Below are 25,293 nucleotides of genomic sequence, written 5' to 3'. Positions count from 1 at the left end.
ATTGCCCCGGCCAAATCCTCCCGCCAACTTGAGGGAGTTGGCCAACAATCCTCTGGTGATTTCTGCCACGTAGCAAAGCCACATACCCAGCCAGAGAGAAAGGGAGATTCAGCAAGAATAAGCCTACTCAGGAGGCCAGTACTGCTCTGTTTACAAAATGCTATCAAATACTCACTATCGTAACAACTTAGAAGGCTGGCATCATCACCACATGTTCCAATTACGGAAAGACAGAGGTTAGGCGATTTGGGCAGAGTCATATCACCCCAAGACAGTGAAACTGTGGCAAGACCTCAGGTCTGCCTCTCAATTCCAGGCTGCCTCCTATCCAAAAGACTGTATTTCAGAAATCAAGAACTTGAGGCCGTGATTCTGCCCCTTCACCTGGACCACCGTCTCCGTATCACCAGAGCCCAGCCTAGCCCTTTGCACAGAGCAGGTATGGGATTACTGTGTATTGAATGGAATGAAGCCAGACTACCCTTTTTCCTACCGATAATCAGGGACCCATAAAGTACACATTGGTATCCAGAACTTTGCAAAACAGATGGCATTTGTCCCACACTTTTAAGCCCTTATCAAAGGCAATCAACTTTTGAAAAGATGTGTATAATTAAGATTCTACTGCCGACTATGTTCCTTCTTGGTTCAAAATTGGTTCCAAAGTTTTATTTTATATATTAAAACATTTACTATCTACTGTGGGCATTTCCCTAAATAAGATGTAATTTTCTGAATAAAGTTCTGTCTAGATTTTTTTTAAACCAATTAAGGCTTGACAGCAATGTGGTGAACCAGAATTAATTGCACGTGATAGATGAAAATGCAGACTGGGAAAAAACAGGTAAATTAGTAGGTGATTATTTAATTTACAAAGCCATTCATTATAATCCTTCAAATTGTGATCTCTCTTAATGGATTAGAAATGATTCATTAGAAAAGTTATATTTGCACACCACTCTGAGAAACTCACGTAGTGGCCCCAATCAAGGCATCCTTGTAAAGTCAACTACAGTTAAGTATTCTCAAATGGACCAATGGGGAAAAAATAAAGGAAGTCTAACCGTTGCCATTACCTGCTTTCAAATATAGATGTAAATGGGAATAATCAGCCTCAATTGCTAAAGGGGACGTGAATTTCATTTTACTCCTAGCAAGAAAGAAAGTAACCTTCTTGTCATTTGACACATTCCTTGCTGTTAAGAAGGCAGCTGCCTGCTGCAAATACCAAATCCTTCCTCTGAACAGCTGATGAATCATTTATCATCACATTGATTTTCTCATTCTTTTTTTTTTTCCCAGAGAAAGTTTATCTCCATCAAAATTGGTTACAATTTGAGACTCGACTGAAATGAGTTAGCAAAGGCAAACTGATAGAGATACCAAGACATCAAGTTATCTGGGAAAAGGGCCTACAACTCACAAATTTGGAGAGGATTGGGAGAGAGAGAGAGACTGACTTTTTTTTTTTTTTTTTTTTTTTGCGGTATGTGGGCCTCTCACTGTTGTGGCCTCTCCCATTGCGGAGAACAGGCTCCGGACGCGCAGGCTCAGCGGCCATGGCTCATGGGCCCAGCCGCTCCCTGGCATGTGGGATCTTCCCGGACCGGGGCACAAACCCACGTCCCCTGCATCGGCAGGCGGACTCTCAACCACTGCGCCACCAGGGAAGCCCGAGACTGACTTCTTTAAAGTGACTTCTACAAAGACCCCTCAGAAAAGAACCCCCCCACTTTACAAAAAGGGTGAAGAAAAATTGGCCATGAACCATGATGGGGAATATTTCAGGTAGAATAATTGCCAACACGCTGTGACCTTGATCAAGTCACTCTAGTTCCCAGGACCAGTTTCTGCATCTGTAAACCAAAAGGTCTGGACTAGATTATCTCTTACATCCCTTCTATGTGTAGAAGTCTGGAGTCTAAAGTCTAGAAAACAGAGTAAGGTTTGGGGAGTGTTATGTTGACAAAGTATTTTTGAAGAAGTAGGTTTACATGGTCATTTTAAAGGGCATTTTTATCAATATAAAAATACTTTAAAATGTTTTATACTTTTTACTTTTTTATAAGTATACAAATATTTTACTTATATAAATTATTAATAATTATTGTAATTATTAATAATTATAATAAAATATCAATAATGTATGCAAAATAATTTATTAAATTATTTTTTACTTTTCTACTTTCAAAAAGGTTTTATAAGTGTATGTCATCATCACTTTCTACCTATGGGATATACACACACACAAACGTGCACACACACATGTGCACACAACCATTTTCAGTATGCAGGGAACTTAGCTGTCAAGCTGCCCTCCGAGTAGAACACAGATGCAATGAAGGCAAACACTCTAACTGTTGTAGTAGTTAATGGCTTAACCCCCAAGTGGGCACCCAGGCTGGTTACCACTTTAAGAACACCACCCTTCCTTCTCCCTGAAGTCCCTATCCTTTGGAAGATTAACCCTGGGGACCAGCCAGGTCGTCCTTCTCACCATCTTCTTACGATCTCCCAGAGTGACTGAGACCCAAGCCTTCCAAAGAAGGCTAGAAGCCCATGCCCTGATAAATGGAGAATAATGATTAAGTAACATCATGCAAGTACTATACCTTGTAAGCTCTTCTCGCAGATGTCCAGGGTCCACTGGGAAAAATTTCACCATAAATTTGAAAACAACTTCCTTAGGATCTTAAAACACAATATCTCCATAAGTTTTATTTAAATGTCCATCACAACAGTTACAGGGCTTCTCTCTCTCTCTCTCTCTCTCTCTCTCTCTCTCTCTCTCTCACACACACACACACACACACACACACTCCCCTCTCCTCTTCCCTCCTCTCCCCAGCACTCCCTCTCACAGACTTTTCATTTAAATTTCAATTTTTCACATTTGTGAGCTGTTGCTATTTTTGAATTGTGCCTCTATGTGGATAACAGTTGGGAAAGTTCTCCTGCCCCTCTTCCTCCCTTCTCTTTCTTTGAGTTTCTTTTTGTAAAGATGTGCCTCGTTTGGGGCCTACTGTGCCTCTCTTAAGAAGTGTTCCATTTAGAAAAATATACCACTTGCTACTTGGGATTCTGCATTCCTGGATGAGAGAAGGGCCCAGCTATAGAGGCAGGTGAATATCAGTTGGCTCAAGGATTCATAAAGGGAACTAGAAGTAGTAGGGACTGAGGCCTCTGTGTATCTTAAAATCTACATGAAGAAAACATATCTACTTGCCTTCACTCCTACTTGCATTTGAAAATAAGAAGCTTTCTGTATCAAAAGCAAATACACACATGCAGCACTAACACCATTGATTCAGTAAATATATGTTGAGTGCCTATTGTAGGCTAAACATTGTACTAGAGGCTCCTGGAAATAAAAATACAGTTAAGCACTCAAAGGTTGGTAGAAGAGGCAGACACCTAGACAGACAATCACAGAATCACAAAGTGTTATAAGCCCCGAGTACTGGGTAAGCACAAGAGGGAGAAAAGAGTTTGGAGGAGGTCAAGGAAGGCTTCCTGGAAGAGCTGACATCTGAGTAGGGCTGCCAGATTTAGCAGATAAAAATATAGGACTCCCAGTTAAATTTGAATTTCAGATATACAATGATTGCTTGGGACATACTTATACAAAGAAATTAGTCTTTGTTGATCTGAAATTCTAATATAGTTGGGCAACTTCTATTTTATCTGAGAAGCCTACACCTGAAGTTAGTTTTGTTCAAATTAGGAGAGGTAGGAGTGTGAAGTGGTCAGAGGCAGAGGTAAAGGCTGAAAAGGCAGGCAGAGTCCGGTGCTTTGAGGATCATGTTAAAGAGTTTGGACTTTATTCTAAGGACAATAGGGAGTCATGGAAGCATTTTTAAGCAGGAGACTGATGTGGTCAGGTTTGTATTTGCAATAGTTCCCTTTGGGAGTAGTGTACATGATGGATTGGGGGGAGTCAGTTGGGAAGCTGTTGGGATGATGTGACAGATTATCAATACGTAGTGGGAAAAGACAGAACTGTGGGAGACACCAACACGTAGAGAGCAGGAGGGGGAAGTGACACGAAACAGCCTTTCCCAAAGTGTGGACTGAAATCCACCTGCAGCGGAAGCAGCTATGGAATTTGTTAAAAATGCAGGTTGCTGGCCCCAAACTCGGGGATAAGGCCCAGCAATATGCATTTTAACAAGAACTGCCCCCTCCTCCCGGCCCGTGATCCTAGTACACACTGAAAGTTAAGAACCACCACACTAGATTGTGACATATAGGGTTCGGGGGAATATTTCATGCATAGTAGGCACTCAAATATGACCTGAAATGGATGGACAATGTCTGTGATGGGATAAAACTGAAACACCTCCTGGAAGAAGGTGAATGGCATTGCTGCTTGACATCAAGGATGCTCGAAGATTTACAGGTCTAGACTCAGAGATGTATTCCTAGAGCCAATCCACAGAGCGCTGTCATTACCAGGGTTCTCGAAATTTACTCAAAGATCCAGCAGCCTGATTTTCCTCATCTCAGGCAAAGTTAAAATGATTTTTTTAAATTGCTAAATTTACTGGATGGATGAAGGATTAAAACAATACATCAAAGCCCTTTTCTCCGCTTATATTAAGGCGAGGAACAGTGTGGTATTGTTGAAATATTTTCAAGTTGTAACTGGGAATTCTATTCCTTAAGTGATTTTCCATACTTACTTTTTACTTGCTTTGTAATGGACTTCAGAAGTTCCAACCAGACCTGTAATAACATTAATGAAAGAATTGGTAGAACATGGCACTGAGTATAGCTTTTTGTTTTTTGGGTTTTTTTTGATAGCAGATTAAAGTCAACATGAAACAAACAAATGTCAAGACTCTTTAGACTTCTAAAGATAGTAAGAAACAGCAACGTCAAAGAAATGCTGTGCTTCCACCACACTCAATCTGTCCCCTTCTATTTTCCCAATGACAGTGCACATTGATGATCTATAAACTCTTGCTGTTGACATTTGAGTCACTGCTCCCTGCCTCAGGAGAATGACAGAGGTGTCATATACAAGGCTCATTAGTTGCCACAAAGACTAATGAAGGCACATGGCTCCACATTTGAATCCTACAGCCCCCAAATGCCAGCTTAATAGTCATAATGAGCCTTTCTGGGAAGGAGCCAGATAACAGATCCACCAAGGCAGAACACAGCGGGCAGAACATCGGGAATGTCAGGATGTGAGAGAGGGGCAAGGAGCATTCCCGAATACTACTGGTGAGGTTAGGAGTCTTCAGTTTGGAGGTTGAGGTCCAGCCTCTGGAAAGTCAGAATAAAGCACAGAGACCTCTTCACACAGTGGCAAAAGAGGAGCAGAGGGTGGAAGAGTTTGTGCTTGGCAAACTGAGGTGACTTTTAATAGACAAGGAGGGGAAATAGTTGTTAAATCCACTCATTTTGCAAGGGTTTAAATGGTTTTTCCTTTTGCAGTTGGGGGTTTGAGCCCTGCATATCTAGCTGCAAGCTGCATTTAGAAGCAATTCTAGACACAAAGAACCTATAATGAAACCAACTTACATTGTTTCCAGAATGGCTACAGAATTCTAATCCAAAATATTCCTTTTCAGCAAGATTTAGATGGCTGCAACTCAGGTTAAACAGCGCCTTCCCGGATGACTTTTGCTAAACAAAACAAAGAGACCATAGCACAGTTTGCGATCCTAAGCTGATATTGTTGCTGTAGTGTGGAGTAAAGGGTAGAAGCAACTAGACTCTCTTCAGTTTCCTTTAAGCACTGTTTTCAGGCCCTGTATCCTCCCAAATGTTGTTGAGTTTTCCACACAAATACATGCATCTATCTGTAGATTGTTTTAGCGGTACCTCTTAAAAAGCCTCAGATTAATGACAAACCCTCTTGGAAAAAGACAGCCTTGCACTTAACTACGTATGGCTAGATCTGCAAATCTACCCTTTCAGTGGAATTCTTTCATCAATTCATCCCACAGGCAATTTGAAAGATTTCCCCCAAATTGACAGATAGTTTAATCAAGATGCAAATCTGACCTGCTTAAAATCCTTCAGTGGCTCCCTTCAGGATAAAGTCTCTACTCCTTAGCAGGAAGGCTGGGCCCTTTCCCTCATGTGGCCCTGCCTGCCCCTCCAGCCTCATCACTTTCCCTTCCCCCTTCCTTTCTAATAATCGCAGCCTGCTCATGTTTCCCCACACGTCAAGTAAATTCATGTCTCCATGCCTCTGCTCATGTCATTCCTTCTACACAGAACGCCCTTCCCACCTTTCTTTGCTTTGGCTTCCTCCTACTCAGCTCAGATGCCACTCCCCGGGAGACCTTTGGAGCCAAGGGCAACCTCCGTGCTCCCAAACACTCTTGCTTACCTCAAACATGGCACTTCTCACACGGGATGTCTATGTTCCCCGTTAGACTGAATTCCTTCATAGCAGGGGCCTTGCTTTAATTGTCTTGTTACTCACCAGGTCTAACTCAGAGCCTGCCACATACTAGGGGTCTTGAATGTTGGTTGATCCAACATGAAATTGACCAACTTCCTCCTCCGAGCTCCACGAGATTTCATTCTACAGCTTTTCCCATCATAACTGCATCTAGCATACTCCCTTCACATAAGGCCACACATATTTTTTTTCTTCATAAAGCCCGCATACACTGGGAGCACAAAACAGTCCCTTTTTCAGGCTTCTCTGAGAATAGGAGCTGTGAAGAGCTCTCTGTGAAAATCTCTATGAGCTGAGTGGGGCTGGAGCTGATCTTCAGCCAGCATTGCTGAGGCCGAGGGTTGCAGTTGCAGGGAGGACGGTGATGGGAAAATTGGGCCCTAGCTGATAGGCACAAAGACACGCTGCTGAAAACCCCTAGTTAAAGCCAAGTCACACGGTGCCTCTGGTGCTGCAAAGGAAGCTGAGTGCAGGGAAATGTAGTTGGAAATCACCGACGCATAGAATTAATGCCAACCTTGAGAGGTCAGAGAGTCCAGCCACCCTCCTCCCACACCCCACCCTCTCCCTCAAGGCAGTCCCACACGGAACAGAACCCACATCTGGTATTTAATAGCTTCCAGGAAGGCGACCTCCCCCATCCCCTTCCCCCAACGACCCCAAATGCTCCCCTCTCCCTTGGACTTCTCTCCACTTGGTTTCGTAGTCCAAAGCTCCACCAACTGAGATTCAAGAGGGTTAACCAGGGTCCTATTTTTAAATGCAAATAGGATGCAGAGGGTGAAAGCTACTGCATCCTTAGCGCCTGGAGAGAGGGCTGAGGGAAAGGGGGTTTGATTTTATGTGGGAGGTCACATTGGAGCTGTGATCCAGGAAAAAGGGGTCAGCGCATGGTGGGGTTCGGGGGCTTGAAGGGCATTAGGGGGCAGTGGGGGAGGGGGTGTCTGGGAGGGAGGAGGGAGGGGGCGCTTCTGCCTATGTGGCAACCTTGCCTAGGGCAAGTCCTGACACAGACCATTCCAGACAGATGAAATCGCTCCTATTTTCAAAGTCCTCCAGACAAGGAGCTGTTATGGGATTTTTATTATGAATTAAAAAATTTTCTAAAGAGAGAGAGAGATGACAGCAATACTTTTTCCAACACCAAAGAAACGTTTCAGTCATGAGGACCAAATTCCGTCATAGACTCCAGTTTCTTTGCAAACAATTTAAGAAACTCAAGATTTTCCTTTCTCCTCCTCATTTTTTCTTTCTTTTTTTTTTTTTTTTTACCATTGGGGTGCTTAATCATCGCCATCAATGCTGCCACATTCCATGTGTTTGTATATTTAAATGTTTCTGCAGTCACAAAGAATATATAGCCATCCCTGTAAGGTTTCCAATCCAGGCTGCCTTTTTGCTCCCTTCTGTAAGATCCCATACCATGTTTATAAGAATAATCCCCTGATTCGTCCACCCCTGTACATCTTGCCAACTGGCTCTAAAAGCCTTTGGCATTTGTGCATTAGGAGGTCAGGAGCTCATGTGGCTCAAGCTCTCTACCCACATCTCCGGGAGAGGCATTTCCCTTCAACCCTCCGTAGTGTACGTTGAAATTGGCCAGCCTAGTGGAATGTATTGCACAATAGGTAAGGTCTTGGTTCTGTCTTAACATGCAGCCTTTAATTTTTTTCAACCAATTCTTCAACTTGTATGTTATGATTATTTTTCTCATAATATCTCTATACACAACTTTCCTATTTTCTCTTTTCTGGACTTCTGATTCTCTTTTCCATTGCTTGTTCTTGTTTAAGCTGACACTTTTCAACATTCTAATCAAGCTCCTTAGTGGATCTAAATTATTTATCACCGGGCCTCCCACTCAAGGAATTGGAACTCCAATCCTGAACCCTGTCTTATATTCATCTCCCTTGGATTACAGTAGAGCAGTGTTTGCCTTTAAAAAAATCACACACACACATATAATTTAAAACTTTTCAGAACTTGTATTTATAATCTTCAGCTTACAAGCTCGGTCTTAACCATTGGACACTGATTTCTTGGGGCTCCAAACTCATCTTCTCACGGAAACAATAAATATTCAAGGTGACCGTTTCCAAAAAACAGCCCACCAAATCTTCTATGCACATAGGGCTGTCATATAACAGTTTATTAAAACAAGCCTGTATTGTAATCCTGCTCTACCCACTTACTAACTGGATGAATTGGGGCAAATGTTTTAGCTCACAGATTGATCTCCCTTTTCCAGGTACCTGAAGACAGAAACCATGTGTCTGAGTACCTGGCATTATATACAGTGATTGGAAAAGAGTGAACATTACATAAATGTTTACTGAATAAATAGATGAATGGATCCGAACATTTAACTTGATTCATGTGCATTAGCAGGACAGTCCTCTCAAGAGGAAGAACAAATTAGTTACTATGTGACCTAGGGCAAATTACTGAACCGTTCTGAGCCTTGGTTTACTCATCTGTAAAATGGAGATAATAATAGTATTATGTTACAGAGTCGTTGTGTGGATTAATCAAGATAATTCACATCAAGGCCTTAGTACTATGCCTGGCACATCACAAGACATAAGTAATACACACATATATTTATAGATATAGAGAGAGAAGAGTCTGGAAGAATACATACCAACCTGTTAACAACATTATTCCTGGAGAGGGGTTTAGATTAAAGGGAACCTTACCTTTTTAGTTTGTACATATCTGGATTCTTTTTTTAAATGAACAGGGACAGTAGAAACTCTCTTAATAAACTTTAATTCAACAACGCACAGAGAATGCTTTCCATTCCCCCTTTAAAACATTGACAGATGCCTAAGTCATGATGAAAGCTCATGGCTAGTAAGCTAATATGACTTTGCACTTCTACATCCATCGATTGAGTCTCAGGCTTGATAATAATTATTTTCTTGAACATATTTTGACAATTCTACTTATTATTGTAATTATACAATTTAATTATATTGTATGTATATCACAAGAATCATGATCACTGATAGCAAGAGTAGTTTCTATGAAAACTAAATTGAAAAAAAATCAATAAGGGGGGAATCCCCCCAAATGTGCTGTCAAATTAGTTTTGAGTAGGACAGCAGTAAAATATTGGGGGATAAAATCTGGAAGGATTCTGTACTCAAATTTTTCCACATTAAATGAACAAATACTGGAAATCATAGATGATGCCTTATGCGTATAAGTCAGAGAAGAAAAATGGAAACACCGATCAGAAGTCCTTACTCAAAATGCCCTTGACCTTGCATCAAAAGCTTGGCATATGAATATAAATGTATACGTTTTATGTTGAAGTAAGAAGTTTAAGGTGTTTGTGTGTAAATGTACGTATTTATTATGATTTTCTGCTTTGGCAAATTTTATCAATTAACTGATCAACAATCACCTTTGATCACATTAGATAACAGAGATTCTAATGCATCCACATAATGACTGTGTACTTCAAAAGAATGTAGGCTACAGAATTAAGGTTTCAGAAAAGGATAAGCTGGAACAACAGCATATTATTAACAGTAGCGTGATAGGCCATTTTAATTTTATAATGTGTATTGTGTTTCTCTGGAAAATATAACAAATATAAGGAAAATTAAAGAGTCTTATAGATGCTTCTCCTGTTTCCAGTGCTGATTCCCACATTCAAAATATTTCTCATGCTCCCCTCAGGAAACTGTTTTTGAAGTCACAGATAATAATCACCCATTCTTCTGATTTTATGGTTATGCCTCATTTTTGAATCCCAAAATATGACTATATAAACTCCGGTGACGACAACAAAATAGCAGAGAGAGAGAGAGAGAGAGAGAGAGAGAGAGACCTGTCTCTTCCTGTTTTATAAAGCCATCTGTCCTATCAGGTTAGGGCCCCACCCTTATGACCTCATTCAACCTTAATTACTTCCTAAAAGTCCTATCTCCAAATACAGTCAGATTAATCACATGGGGAGTGGGGTTAGAGGTTCAACATATGAATCTGGGTTGGGGGGATACAATTCAGTCCATAGCAATGATCCAACTTGATAGCCCACTTTAGTTATCATACTTGCTCTTTATGACTTTTGACTCTTTCCAAACACGAAATCCACTCTCAAATAATGAAGATTTGTGAGTCATTTTGGAAGCAATGTGCCCAGTTACAGAAGGCCAAAAAGGAGTTCCAAAATGTGCTGAGTACCTGCAATACACAGGAGAAGGCAGCACATCACGGTGGCTAAGAATGTGGGCTCTGAAGCCAGACACAGCTGGCTCTAGTTCTGACCTGTCTACCTGCTAGAGGGGTAATCTTGGGCAGACTATTTAATCTCTCTGAACCTTTGCTTCTTCAGTTGCAAAATAAGACTGTCAAACACAGAAGGGTCACATATTATATGATTCTATTTATATGAAATGTCCAGAACAGGCAAATCTATAGAGACAGAAAACAGATTGGTGGTGGTCAGAGACTGGGGGGAGAGGGGAATAGGGGGTGACTATTAACTAGTATGGGGCTTCTTTTGGGGAGGATGCATATATTCTGGAATTAGATAGTTGTGATGGTTGTACAACAATGAATATACTAAAAACCACTGAATTGTACACTTTAAAAGGATGAATCTTCTGGCATGTGAATGGCATCTCCATTTTAAAGAAGGGTCATAGCGAGCATCTAATGAGACTATTCTTGTCAAGTACTTTACACAGTATCTGGTCCAAAGGAAGAGCTCAAGAAATGTTGACTGTTTATAGGGCGACTATATAATTTATCATCCAAATTGGGACGGTTTTGAGAGTTGACAGGGCACTAGTAATTGTTATATTGTCACAATAGGTGTAAACCAGGACTGTCCTGGACAAACTCTGATGTATGGTCACCTAGTTATTTGTATTTGGACCACTCCAGGGGGTCTGTTTTGACAACGGCAGCATTTATTTGAATATTCAAAATCTGGAATATTAAGAATCAGAGACATGACTATTAGTTTCCCCTCATAGAAACCGGTGTCTGATGATCATTCCTCCAGTAGCAAGTGAATGAGGTACCCTTCAGTCATGTTAACCCTGGTTCCGTATTTTTATAGGTCAGGCTCAACCGTAACAACCACACAAAAAAACAGGGACAGAGAACTGCTTCACCAGTCTTAACCTTCTCCCTAATAAACATTTTAAAAGTCAATCCCTCTCCTTTAACATGTTTTTTCTCCATTCTTTATTCTCTTTTTTCAGTTCTCTTTGTTTTCCTGTTGTAATTTCCCCCTGTGCAAACTCCAGGCTTACTTTTGATGCGTTTGCCCTTTTCCTCCTGTATATGCCTTTACTCTTTTGTGACACTTTCTACAACCCCTTCAATTCAACACACAATACTGAGTGCCTGTTCTGTGCCAGGTTCTTTCCTGAACTGCAGGGATACCGAGGTGAACAAGACCCAGGCATTACCACCAAGGAATACATAGGCTGGCAGGAAAGGCAGGCACGTCAACAGGTGATCGCAGTGGTTGGGACTAAGTGTGCTTTTAAGCTTGTATGCAGGGGTTAATGTGATATCACACCCAAAGGGCACCTAACCCAGAAATGTGGGTGAGGGTATAGTACATGGATTCTTTTTTTAAAAATTAATTAATTAAATAATTTTTTGGAGGGCTACATTTGGTCTTCATTGCCACTCAGGGGTTACTCTTTGATGCGGTGCACGGGCTTCTCATTGCTGTGGTTTCCCTTGTTGCAGAGCACAGGCTCCAGGTGTGTGGGCTTCAGTACTTGTGGCTCGCGGGCTCTAGAGCGCAGGCTCAGTAGTTGTGGTGCACGGGATTAGTTGCTCCGCGGCATGTGGGATCTTCCCGGACCAGGGCTCGAACCCGTGTCTCCTGCATTGGTAGGCGAATTCTTAACCACTGAAACACCAGGGAAGTCCCTGCATAATGGATTCTTAACAGTGGGGACACCTAATCCAAGATAGGATGCAAGAGTTGGAATTAGCCAGGTGAAGAGGAGGAAAAGAGAAGGGTGTCAGAGGCAGAGATTAGAAAACAGGGTGTGAACAACTCGATTGTAAGCAGTGTGGTGTTCCTAAAGGATCGAGGGAGATACAGGGACACTGAGCAGGAGCCTCACCAAGATGGGCAGAAATCTTGTAGAAAGTGTAGACCAAGATGCAGAAATCTTGTTCTGCATCTTGGTCTACACTCCCTCACCTCCATCCAGCTCTCTGTTTGTAAGCAGCAATAGGCACACACTTCATTTACAGAGTTTGGACCTTTCTGAAGGAAGGTAGGTCTTCCTCCATTCCTGTTGTCTGCAGGCTACATCCAGAAACCTCAGAACCCTTTAAGTGTTAAACCCTGGGACTGCTCCTTTTAAAGGGCTGTTTCATTTTTCATTAAAAGTGCAAATATCCTGGGGCTTCCCTGGTAGCAGAGTGGTTAAGACTCCGCCTGCCAATGCAGGGGACAAGGGTTCCATCCCTAGTCCGGGAAGATCCCACATGCTGTGGAGCAACTAAGCCCATGTGCCACAACTACCGAACCTGCGTGCCAGAACTGCTGAATCCTGTGTGCCTAGAGCCCGCGCACCGCAACGAAGAGCAGCCCCTGCTCACTGCAACTAGAGAAAGCCCACGCAGCAACGAAGACCCAATGCAGCCAAAAATAAATAAATTAAAAAAATATTTTAATGCAAATATCCTGACGTTGCAACAAACAACAGCAAAAATCCGACACATATCTTATTCATCTACCAATATAGTCAGATGCAACCAGTTTTCTAAAAACGAAGTTGGACATACTTTCAAAATTTACACTGTGTAAACGACCCGGGGAACTAGGAAACAGAGCTCCTTTGGGGCAGGGCAGAAGAAATTACTGGCCAAGCTATAACCCTCCTGGGGGTTCAACTCCTGGTAAAAAGAGAACTGCTGAGAGTGGTGAGAGGCTAATTACCAGGTAGCTGCAGTTCATTCTAAAATGGAGCCCTCTCTGCAGGCAGTCTAGTCTTTCAGCATCTGGTAGAGAGCAAGGTGCAGTTAGACACATCAAAGAACAAAGAATAAGTAGGATGTCGAGGGAGGCCCTTTCCCCAGAGCCCAGAGGACTCAGCAATAAACCCCGGAGGGAAGAACAGTTTAAATGGGTACTTAAGACTTCCTGGTGGTGGTAAGCAGAGAGAACAAGCCTTGTAGTTGCTTGTGCACGTGTGAAATTCACACCAAATTACAACTGGTTTTTATTTTATTTCTGAAAACATAAAGCAGTTCAAAGTACTGCCTGTGTGATTGATGGAAGGCTTAAAGTTGCTTAAGATTAACAGCTCAGAAAGATTTCCGGCCCACGTGGCTGTTCTAGGGGAGTCCTGAAGGATCAACCTGAGCAGCTGACTGACCACCCGCCCCTTTTTTTTCTATTGAAGTAGAGGTGATTTACAATGTTGTGTTAATTTCTGCTGTACCGCAAAGTGATTCAGTTATACCTATATACCACCCTCTTTACCTGCAGCCATGTTGATACTGATTAAACTAAGTTCAGAAGGGAACTCGGGAGTCAGAGAGCTCGTCTAGGCCCTGATAGATGATACTTCCTAGCAGACACCCTTTTCAAGCTCTAAGGGAATGATGTATTACTGCCTGAGGCCTTAGGTTGGTTTGGCAATGATCTGGACATGTTCCATCTGATTCATACGCTTTGCTGGAATGTGTCTAAGAGACTCTCCTTGCTCAGAATTGCTCTTCATACTAAGGAAAGAAAAAAGAAAAAAACAGAACAAAACACGATTACCACCCTAATAGCAATCTTGCCCCCACTCCTGGGACATTGAAATTACCATGCCTACATTGGAAAAGCTGTTCAAAAGTGACAGTGTAATAATGGCATTCTCAAGCCAGTGCTCCCAAGTCCTGTCGAAATTACTAGCTACTCGGGTAATTAAAACAATTATAATTGTTTGTTTCCACTTAATGCTTTAGCACTAAATCCACGTGCTGTGTGTGATGCACAACCAGCTTCCAAATGGTAGTCGGCCTTTTCTTTTAAACTTCAGGTTGATAAAACATTCTGTGCATATCTATCAATCTGAGACATTCAGGACACAACAGAGATCATTCAATGTCATATAATCCGGGCCCTTCATTTTATAAGTGGGGAGATTTAGATCCAGACAAGGGAAGAGACTTGCCCAAGATCTTCCAGCAGGTTAATAGCAGATCTGGGATTGGAACCCAGGTCTTCTGGCCTCCAGTAATGGGCTCATTTTATTACACCGGACTGTCCTTAAATATAAAGGGAAAACTAATATCTAGGTGTATGAAGGACAACAAAAAGAGACAAACACCTAAACTTGTTTCTTTGATTCACTCTTTCCTTTCATGTTCACTGTTTTATTTCTTTACCATCTTTTCTCAACTTTCGACTGTACTGTTAACTCACCTTTCTCTTCTTCTGCTTATTATTCCAATGTTTCTCCTTCTTTAGCCTCCCTTTCCTTGATTGTTCTACATTCCTGACTCTTCTTTCTAGAATCAGTTTTACTCCGTTTATAAAGTGTTCACTATGTTGCCCAGCAAGGCTGTGAGCAGGTTGGAGGCCACTCTGTTCTGACAGGTTGTGAATTTCACAGAAACTCTATAAAGAAGCCATTAAACAATAATTCCTTTTAAAATGTCTACTTAATAAGAGGCCATGAAACCCAATGTATCAGGGTTACTATGGAGAATCTGTGCTGGCTGAACAGAAAATCTTTTAAAAAAATATTTCAGAAACTATTCCAAGTTAAATGGAATCAAGAGACACATGTGGAGTTTAGGGTTCCATAAGAAAGTAGTATTTCAATGTATAAAATATACACGAGAATGTTAAATTCTGGATGATGGGATTATACTTGCATTTTATTTTCTTCTTTGTGCTTACCAGAATATTCTAATGAATTTATGTTCTGTCATATATAGAAACTGGATTTGAAAGTTGAAAAAAAAATCAGAAAGAGAAAGACAAATACCATGTGATATCACTTATATGTGGAATCTAAAATATGACACAAATGAACCTATCTATGAAACAGAAACTGAATCAAGGACATAGAGAACAGAATGGTGGTTGCCAAGGAGGAGGGGGTTGGGGGAGGGATGGAGTGGGAGTTTGGGGTTAGTAGACGCAAACTATTATATATAGAATGGATAAACAACAAGGTCCTACTGTATAGCACGGAGAAGTATTCAATATCCTATGATAAACCATAATGGAAAAGAATATATTACAGAATCACTTTGCTGTACAGCAGTAATTAACACAACATTGTAAATCAACTACACTTCAGTTTAAAACAAAAGAATCTTAGCATCAAATTTTGAAAAAAAAAGAAAATTGAAAAATAAATGAACCTCTAAAGGACTTCTGAGTAGCAAAATGAGTGGTCATCTGAGCCATCACTCAGGCTAATCTGTCTGTCATGAAGTGTCTCATTCCCCCACCCTTTCAACACCCCTACGTTAGCCAGGTGTGCATGCTTGTCAACACCTGTGGACTAGGTTAAGGGACCAGCTCTGCCCCCCAGCAAGAAGCCTATAAGGGCTTCCTGCCTGAGTCTCAACTTGGCTTCTTGCCAAGCTCCACTCTTGCAGAAGTCACTCAGGACCTGTGATTTCATTCCTCTTTCCCTATGCAGACATCTGCCTGAGTTCTTGACCCTTGTTCACTTAGTCTGTTTACTTGGGTTCCTGCTGTTTGGTTCTGGATTGGACCTACAATGCCCATGGGCTAGGCTCCACTCAGCTCTGCTCTCCCCTTGAGTAGTCTCCACCTCTGTTGTGCACACCATAGGTATTTCATGAAGATTGTGGTTTAGCAATATAACTTAACTCCTGGGCCTGCTTGCAGCCTTTTATCCCTTTCCTCCCAGCTACCCTGGCATACAGTCATGGAAGTCCTGAGTGCTAACTCCCTCCTGTGGGCCTTGGGGCGACTTAGGCTCTACAACCCAAAGCCTAAGAGTAGCATACTCCTCTCAGTCTGGCTTAGTCTGGGCTGATACCAGGTTTGCAGAACACTGCCGTCCTCCCTCCACAAGGCTACTTCAATACGGTGGATCTATGGTTAGGGTGTGTAACTCAAAACAGTTGTCTGGGATTCTCTAGCTGTACTCAGGGACAAGCACAACCAAGCCCAGAAAAATGTTAATTCATATATTTTATTAAATACTGCACATCTAAAATTCTAATGTACAAGAAAGAAAGGCATGGTATTCTTTCATCGAAATGAGAGAATTCAATCTTTCATTCCTTCAGCAGATAGTTATTGAGCATCTACTATGTTTCTGGTTAACTATACTACAGACCATACGACAGACTGTCACTGATGTCACTGAATTAAGAGAACCTACTGTGTCCTTTTGGGTGCATAACCCCCCTCCACGTTGAGCCCCAAAGAAGGACCTAGCTTTTTTGGCTTCATGCAATTCTCAGATGCCCTATACCTTATCGTTCTAACCCTGTCCATGTCTCTGAACCGTTTCCATTGTTCAGCTGTCCCCTGAAAGCTCCCCAACAGCTCTTGCAGGTCCTCCTTACATCGGGTCAGTTTTTCCCTGAAACAGCCAACCTTGTTGTGTCTGCATCACCGCTCCCAACACACACAAGAGCTAACTGCTTAAGATGTGAAATGCCGAGATAACTCCAACACAGTGGCTCTTGAAAAACAAACATTAAAGAGATTATAGTGGTCGAGTGCATGGGCTCTTAACCCAGAGTGCCCCATTCAAATCCTGTTTCTACCACTTACTACTCCGTGACTTTGGGCAACCTACTTCACCTCTCTGCCCAGTTTGCTCATCTGTCAAACAGGGATACTCCATTGAGGGTTTCAGTGAGTTAATATATGTAAAATTTACATTAGTACCTAGTAAATGATAAACATTCTTTTGATATATATTAGCTAGTATCATTACTATTTAGGCTGGAAAGGAAGTGAGTAGTAATTGTGGGCTAGTGGGCAATGGGGTTGATATTTGCGGGGCAGGTGCCACTTTGAGTGGAGCCTCTATTTTGACTGCTTATGCAGCAGCCATTTTTTTTGTTTCTTTTGTATTTTTAACAACTTTATTGGAGTATAATTGCTTTACAATAGAGTGTTAGTTTCTGCTTTGTAACAAAGTGAATCAGCTTTACATATACATATATCCCCATATCTCCTCCCTCTTGGGTCTCCCTCCCTCCCACCCTCCCTATCCCACCCCTCTAGGTAGTCACAAAGCACTGAGCTGATCTCCCTGTGCTATGCAGCTGCTTCCCACTAGCTATCCATTTTACATATGGTAGTATAGATAAATCCATGACACTCTCTCATTCCGTCCCAGCCTACCCTTCCCCCTCCCCGTGTCCTCAAGTCCATTCTCTACATCTGCGTCTTTATTCCTGTTCTGACCCTAGGTTCTTCAGAACTCTTTTTTTTTTTTTTTTAGATTCCGTGTCTATGTGTTAGCATACAGCATTTGTTTTTCTCTTCCTGACTTACTTCAATCTGTATGACAGACGCTAGGTCCATCCACTTCACTGCACATAACTCAATTTTGTTTATTTTTATGGCGGAGTAATATTCCATTGTATGTATGTGCCACATCTTCTTTATCCATTCATCTGTCGATGGACACTTAGGTTGCTTCCATGTCCTGGCTATTGTAAATAGTGCTGCAATGAACATGTGGTACATGGCTCTATTTGAATTATGGTTTTCTCAGGGTATATGTCTAGTAGTGGGATTGCTGGGCATATGGTAGTTCTATTTGTAGCTTTTTAAGGAACCTCCATACTGTTCTCCATAGTGGCTGTATCAATTTACACTCCCACCAACAGTGCAAGAGGACTCCCTTTTCTCCACACCTTCTCCAGCATTTACTGTTTGTAGATTTTTTTCATTATGGCCATTCTGGCTGGTGTGAGGTGATGCCTCGTTGTACTTTTGATTTGTATTTCTCTAATGATTAGTGATGTTGAGCATTCATTCATGTGTTTGTTAGCAATCTGTATATCTTCTTTGGAGAAATGTCTATTTAGGTCTTCTGCCCAGTTTTGGATTGGATTGTTTGTTTGTTTTTTTTGGTATTGAGCTGCATTAGCGGCTTGTAAATTTTGGAGATTAATCCTTTGTCAGTTCCTTCATTTGCAAATATTTTCTCCCATTCTGAGGGCTGTCTTTTAGTCTTGTTTATGGTTTCCATTGCTGTGCAAAAGCTTTTAAGTTTCATTAGGTAACATTTGTTTATTTTTGTTCTTATTTCCAGTTCTCTAGGAGGTGGGTCAAAAAGGATCTTGCTGTCATTTATGTCATAGAGTGTTCTGCCTAGTTTTTCCTCTAAGAGTTTTAGAGTGTCTGGCCTTACATTTAGGTCTTTAATCCATTTCAAGTTTATTTTTATATATGATGTTAGAGAGTGTTCTAAATTCATTCTTTTATATGTAGCTGTCCAGTTTTCGCAGCACCACTTATTGAACAGGCTGTCTTTTCTCCATTGTATATTCTTGCCTCCTTTATCAAAAATAAGGTGACCATAAGTGCATGGGTTTATCTCTGGGCTTTCTATCCTGCTGCATTGATCTATATGCCTGTTTTTGTACCAGTACCATACTGTCTTGATTACTGTAGCTTTGTAATATAGTCTGAAGTCAGGGTACTTGATTGCTCTAGCTCCGTTTTTCTTTCTCAAGATTGCCTTTGCTATTTGGGATCTTTTGTGTTTCCATACAAATTGTGAATTTTTTTGTTCTATTTCTGTGAAAAATGCCATTGATAGTTTGATATGGATTGCATTGAATCTGTAGATTGCTTTGGGTAGTATCGTCATCTTCACAATGTTGGTTCTTCCAATCCAAGTACATGGTATACCTCTCCGTCTGTTTGTATCACTTTTAATTTCTTTCATCAGTGTCTTATAGTTTTCTGCATACAGGTTGTTCGTCTCCTTAGGTAGGTTTATTCCTAGGTATTTTATTCTTTTTTTTGCAATGGTAAATGGCAGTGTTTCCTTAATTTCTCTTTCAGATTTTTCTGCATTAGTGTATAGGAATGCAAGAGATTTCTGTGCATTAATTTTGTATCCTGCTACTTTACCAAATTCATTGATTAGTTCTAGTATTTTTCTGGTACAGTCTTTAGGATTCTCTATGTATAGTGTCATGTCATCTGCAAACAGTGACAGCTCTACTTCTTTTTCTCCAATTTGTATTCCTTTTATTTCTTTTTCTTCTGTGATTGCTGTGGCTAAAAGTTCCAAAACTATGTTGAATAATAGTGCTGAGAGTTGACAGACTTGTCTTCTTCCTGATCTTAGTGAAAATGGTCTCAATTTTTCACCATTGAGAATGATGTTGGCTGTGGGTTTGACATATATGGCCTTTATTATGTTTAGGTAAGTTCCCTGTATGCCTACTTTCTGGAGGGTTTTTACCGTAAATGGGTGTTGAATTTTGTCAAAAGCTTTTTCTGCATCTATTGAGATGATCATATGGTTTTTATCTTTCCGTTTGTTAATATGGTGTATCACATTGATAGATTTGCTTATTTTGAAGAACCCTTGCATTCCTGGGATAAGCCTCAATTGATCATGGTGTATGATCCTTTTAATGTGCTGTTGGATTCTGTTTGCTAGTATTTTGTTGAGGAGTTTTGCATCTATGTTCATCAGTGATATTGGCCTGTAGTTTTCTTTCTTTGTGACATCTTTGTCTGGTTTTGGTATCAGGTTGATGGTGGCCTCATAGACTGAGTTTGGGAGTGTTCCTCCCTGTGCTATATTTTGGAAGGTTTTGAGAAGGATAGGTGTTAGCTCTTCTCTAAATGTTTGATAGAATTCGCCTGTGAAGCCATCTGATCCTGGGCTTTTGTTTGTTGGAAGATTTTTAAACACAGTTTCAATTTCAGTGCTTGTGATTGGTCTGTTCATATATTCTATTTTTCCTGGTTCAGTCTCAGAAGGTTGTGCCTTTCTAAGAATTTGTCCATTTCTTCCAAGTTGTCCATTTTATTGGCATATAGTTACTTGTAATCTCTCATTATCCTTTGTATTTCTGCAGTGTTAGTTGTTACTTCTTTTTCATTTCTCATTCTATTGATTTGAGTCTTCTCCCTTTTCTTTTGGTGAGTCTGGCTAGTGGTTTATCAATTTTGTTTATCTTCTCAAAGAACCAGCTTTTAGTTCTACTGATCTTTGCTATCATTTCCTTCGTTTCTTTTTCATCTATTTCTGATCTGATATTTATAATTTCTTTCCTTCTGCTAACTTTGGAGAGTTTTTTTTCTTCTTTCTCTAATTGCGTTAGGTATAAAGTTAAGTTGTTTATTTGAGATGTTTCTTGTTTCTTGAGGCAGGATGGTATTGCTGTAAACTTCCTTCTTAGAACTGCTTTTGCTGCATCCCATAGGATTTTGGTCATCGTATTTTCATTGTCATTTGTTTCTAGGTAGTTTTTGATTTCTTCTTTCATTTCTTCATGGATCTCTTGGTTATTAAGTAGTGTATTGTTTAGTCTCTATGCGTTTGTATTTTTTACAAATTTTTTTCCTGTAATTGATATTTAGTCTCATAGCATTGTGGTCAGAAAAGATACTTGATATGGTTTCAATTTTCTTAAATTTACCAAGGCTTGATTTGTGACCCAATATATGATCTATCCTGGAGAATGTTCCATGAGCACTTGAGAAGAAAGTGTATTCTGTTGTTTTTGGGTGGAATGTCCTATAAATATCAATTAAGTCCATCTTGTTTAGTGTATCATTTAAAGCTTGTCTTTCATTATTTATTTTCATTTTGTATGATCAGTCCATTGGTGAAGGTAGGGTGTTAAAGTCCCCTACTATGAGTGTGTTACTGTCGACTTCCCCTTTTATGGCTGTTAGCATTTGCCTTATGTATTGAGGTGCTCCTATGTTGGGTGCATAAATATTTACAATTGTTATATCTTCTTCTTGGATTGATCCCTTGATCATTATGTAGTGTCCTTCTTTGTCTCTTGTAATAGTCTTTATTTTAGAGTCTATTTTGTCTGATACAAGAATTGCTACTCCAGCTTTCTTTTGATTTCCATTTGCATGGAATATCTTTTTCCATCCCCTCAGTTTCAGTGGGTATGTGTCCCTAGGTCTGAAGTGGGTCTCTTGTAAACAGCATATATATGGGTCTTGTTTTTGTATCCATTCAGCCAGTCTATGTCTTTTGGTGGGAGCATTTAATCCCTTTACGTTTAAGGTAATTATCAATATGTATGTTCCTATTACCATTTTGTTAATTGTTTTGGGTTTGTTATTGTAGGTCTTTTTCTTCTCTTGTGTTTCCTGCCTAGAGAAGTTCCTTTAGCATTTGTTGTGAAGCTGGTTTGGTGGTGCTGAATTCTCTTAGCCTGTGCTTGTCTGTAAAGCTTTTTATTTCTCTGTTGAATCTGAATGAGATCCTTGCTGGGTAGAGTAATCTTCATTGTAGGTTTTTCCCTTTCATCACTTTAAGTATGTCTTGCCACTTCCTTCTTGCTCACAGAGTTTCTGCTGAAACATCTGCTGTTAATCTTATGAGGATTCCCTTATATGTTATTTGTTGTTTTTCCCTTGCTGCATTTTTTTTCTTTGTGTTTAGTTTTTGATAGTTTGATTAATATGTGTCTTGGTATGTTTCTCCTTGGATTTATCCTATATGGGACTCTCTGCACTTCTCAGCTTATATAATTAGTACTGGTCATTCGGGCTCAGGTTAGATATCTTCTCCCTCTATGCAGGAGCACAGGCTCTAGGAGCATGAGCTTCAGTAGTTGTGGCGTGTGGACTCAGTAGTTGTGGCTCACGGGCTCTAGAGTGCAGGCTCAGTAGTTGCGGTGCATGGGCTTAGTTGCTCCGCGGCCTGTGGGATCTTCCCAGGCCAGGGCTGGAACATGTGTCCCCTGCATTGGCAGGCAGGTTCTTAACCACTGTGCCACCAAGGAAACCTGTCTGACCATCCCTGCAACAAACACACTTCAATCTGTGTTAGGGGCCCCTCTCCTGTTGTGCCATTAAAAAACTCTTTGCCACTGCGTTTGTATAGATCATACTGTAGCGTACCTGGTTTTTTACATTCTGATTCTTCCACTAAACTATGCTGTCTTTGAGGTCAGGTACTATTTCTTATTTTTCTCTGCATCCTCATTAGCCAACCCAGTGTATGGAAGCAATGAGGGCTCATAAGAAGTTGTTAAGTGAGTGATGAATGAATGAAGCAGGATAGTAATACCTATTTAACACACTTATTAACTAATGATTGTATGAAATAATGTAAGTGGAAATTTCTGGAACATAGGCCAGGAAATTGTATCTCATAGCATTGAAGGCAATTGACAGTAACTTTATGACAGATCTCGTGAAATCATTTGAAATATTCTGAGTATGAAATTCTGGAGAACCTTTGTCTTTGTTTAAGTCTGTTGAAAGGTGAATTTCGTCATCATAGAAGGAATCTCAGAGGACAAAAGACCTCTTGTTTAAGACAGCTAAGCCCAGCGATTAGTGGTGAGGCGCCATGCCTAAGTGCTTTCAGGGCCTGGGGTCAGCTAGCCCAGACAGACCCCCCCTTCCACCCTAGCTCCACACCTTGGACCCAGAAGAGAAGGAGGAAGTGGGTAAGGAGAAAGACAGGGAATAAAGGAAAGGAGGCTGGAGTAAGATTCTGTGGGGGTAATAATTGTAACTTTTGCATAGCAGCTGTGTTTAGAACAGGCAAGCTATACATCAGAGAGTTCCTCAGCCCCCAGAGAAGAGAAGTGCCCCCCTGAACGCCTGTCACTTTGCATGCTTCCTGAGCTCTGCGGCCTTCAGCAGATCTTCCCTGTGGTGCCTTGCCCTGGCATTTCATTGGCCAATTCCTTCCTACCTCCTGTGGTGTCAATGATCTGTTCAGGGTGGATCTCTCAGCAGTAGAACTGGTCTAACCAAATGTTTTTCCAGTTCTGACAGTCTGGCACACAACTGCTTAGTGGCACCCAGTATCACAAAGGCCAGCATCGCTCTCTGCTGCTGGGATAACATGCTCCAGGTCCTTTTAGGAAATTGCTGGGTCAGTCCTGCCACCTCCTGGGTGGTTCTGCCCCTCAAGCCAAGCCCTTTTGACCCCAAGATATTGGACTCAGCTCAGCCAGTTTGAAGAATTTCTGTCGCTAAGTTGCAAGTGACAACTGCACTGTCTTAAACCACAAGCTAAGGCTAAGCTCTTATTAGTGTAATATATTTGTATTTGTGACTGGTCAAATAAGGATGCAAACACAAAGTAAATGACATTTAATAGAAAGAGAGAAACTCCTGTAGAATCCAGAGGAATCTTGCCCTCGAGCAAGTTTCACTCTGAGAGAAGTTCTGCAGAGAGCTCTTGCTACAGGGTAGGGAGCCTCAGCTGGTCCTCCCCAGCACCCAGGCAGCAGGTGGGGCCCTGCACTGTTCTGAAAGGTGAAGGGGTGGCAAGGCCCCAACTAACTGAAACCCTTCACAGAGATTCCCACGAGTGCAGACTTGAACAAACGTCCAACCGCCACCCACCCAGCTCCAAAGAGAGTTCCCCAATCCCCACCTCCAGCACCTCGAATGTTCTTGGCTTCAGGCTCCCTCTTCCTGTCAGCTGTGGGCTTGGGAAGAGAAGGGGCAGGAGAGGGGTGGAGTGGGAAGGCTTGAGTCCAGGCCTCTCCTCTGAGCTCAAGCATCAGGAGAACAGCCTGACAGCCAGGTGACCGCAGATACGATATGGGAGCCCTAGAGGGGTATGACAGGCAGCACCTAAACCACATTTGGCCCACAGTTCCACCTGGCCCCTGGCCAGACAAAGCACAAGCACTTTCTTTCTTTTTCAGTTCAATTTATTCTCTGAATCAACAAACCTTAGGCTATGAGGGGCAAAGCAAATTCAGGAGTTTAAACAAAGGCATTCATCAGGCAGCTGGGGCCCCCTGCAATGAAAAATAAATCCCTGGCAAAGAAATGGTCAACATTGGCTAGCCTGGGACATTATGACTCCAGGATGATTTTCTCTGATGTGGTTTAGAAGCTCCTTTGCTTGGAGTATTGTACTTTGTACAGGCAGAGGGGTGGGGATGAGCTGATACGGTCAGCCTGTTGGTCAGTCTGTCATCAAACAGTGATTGTGCAACTAGTGTGGGGCAGGCTGCTTGGAACTAGAGGATACGTTATCATGTCCTGGAAAACCAGGAAGCTTTACAACACATTATAGCAATCCCACTCGAGTCACAAGCCCACCACCAAACCAATGACCAGCCAGGGTTTTTTATTTTTTTCTGAAGTGTGAACTTATTCCATAAATGTATGCTTTATATTTAAGTTATATTTCACAATACAAACATAATGCTTTTAAATGCATAGTTTCAAACAATTTTTTTAAAAAAATTGTTAAAAATTGAAGTATAGTTGATTTACAATATTGTGTTAGTTTCAGGTGTACAGCAAAGTGATTCAGTTATACATATACCTATATATGTATATTCTTTTTCAGATTCTTTTCCATTATAGGTTATTACAAGGTATTGAATATAGTTCCCTGTGCTTTACAGTAGGTCCTCATTGTTTATCTATTTTATATACAGTAGTGTGTATATGTTAATCCCAAACTCCTAATTTATCCCTCCCCCCTCCTTTCTCCTTTGGTAACCATAAGTTTGTTTTCTATGTCTGTGAGTTTGTTTCTGTTCAGCCAGGGTTTTGAAACTAGACAGACTGGGGCTTGAACCCCAGCTCACTCATTAACTTAAATAGCAATGTGACCTTGGGTAAGTCAACCTTTCTGCACCTTGGTTTACATGCCAGTAAAATAAAGATAAAAATAATGTTCTAGGCCTCATCAGCTTGGAATATTGCTGCTTGGATATAAGTATCAGGATGT

The 25,293-nt window shown here is 41.2% G+C and overlaps 1 protein-coding gene across 1 annotated transcript in view; it reads right to left on the bottom strand.

Annotated features, from left to right (window-relative positions):
* FRMD7 (FERM domain containing 7) overlaps window positions 1–23,438 on the bottom strand; it is a 41,712-nt gene extending 18,274 nt beyond the window's left edge. Inside the window, 5 exon segments of the mRNA XM_060002753.1 lie at window positions 2,613–2,646; window positions 4,683–4,725; window positions 5,530–5,634; window positions 14,832–15,026; window positions 23,343–23,438. Of these exon segments, the coding sequence (XP_059858736.1) occupies window positions 2,613–2,646; window positions 4,683–4,725; window positions 5,530–5,634; window positions 14,832–15,026; window positions 23,343–23,438 (473 nt within the window).
* Between the last annotated feature and the right edge of the window lie 1,855 nt (window positions 23,439–25,293).

The sequence above is a fragment of the Delphinus delphis genome, chromosome X (genome assembly GCF_949987515.2).
Source record: "Delphinus delphis chromosome X, mDelDel1.2, whole genome shotgun sequence".
In the NCBI taxonomy this organism is placed as follows: Eukaryota; Metazoa; Chordata; class Mammalia; order Artiodactyla; family Delphinidae; genus Delphinus; species Delphinus delphis.
Note: the sequence above shows the minus strand (reverse complement) of the source record. Positions and strands in the feature narration are given on the sequence as shown.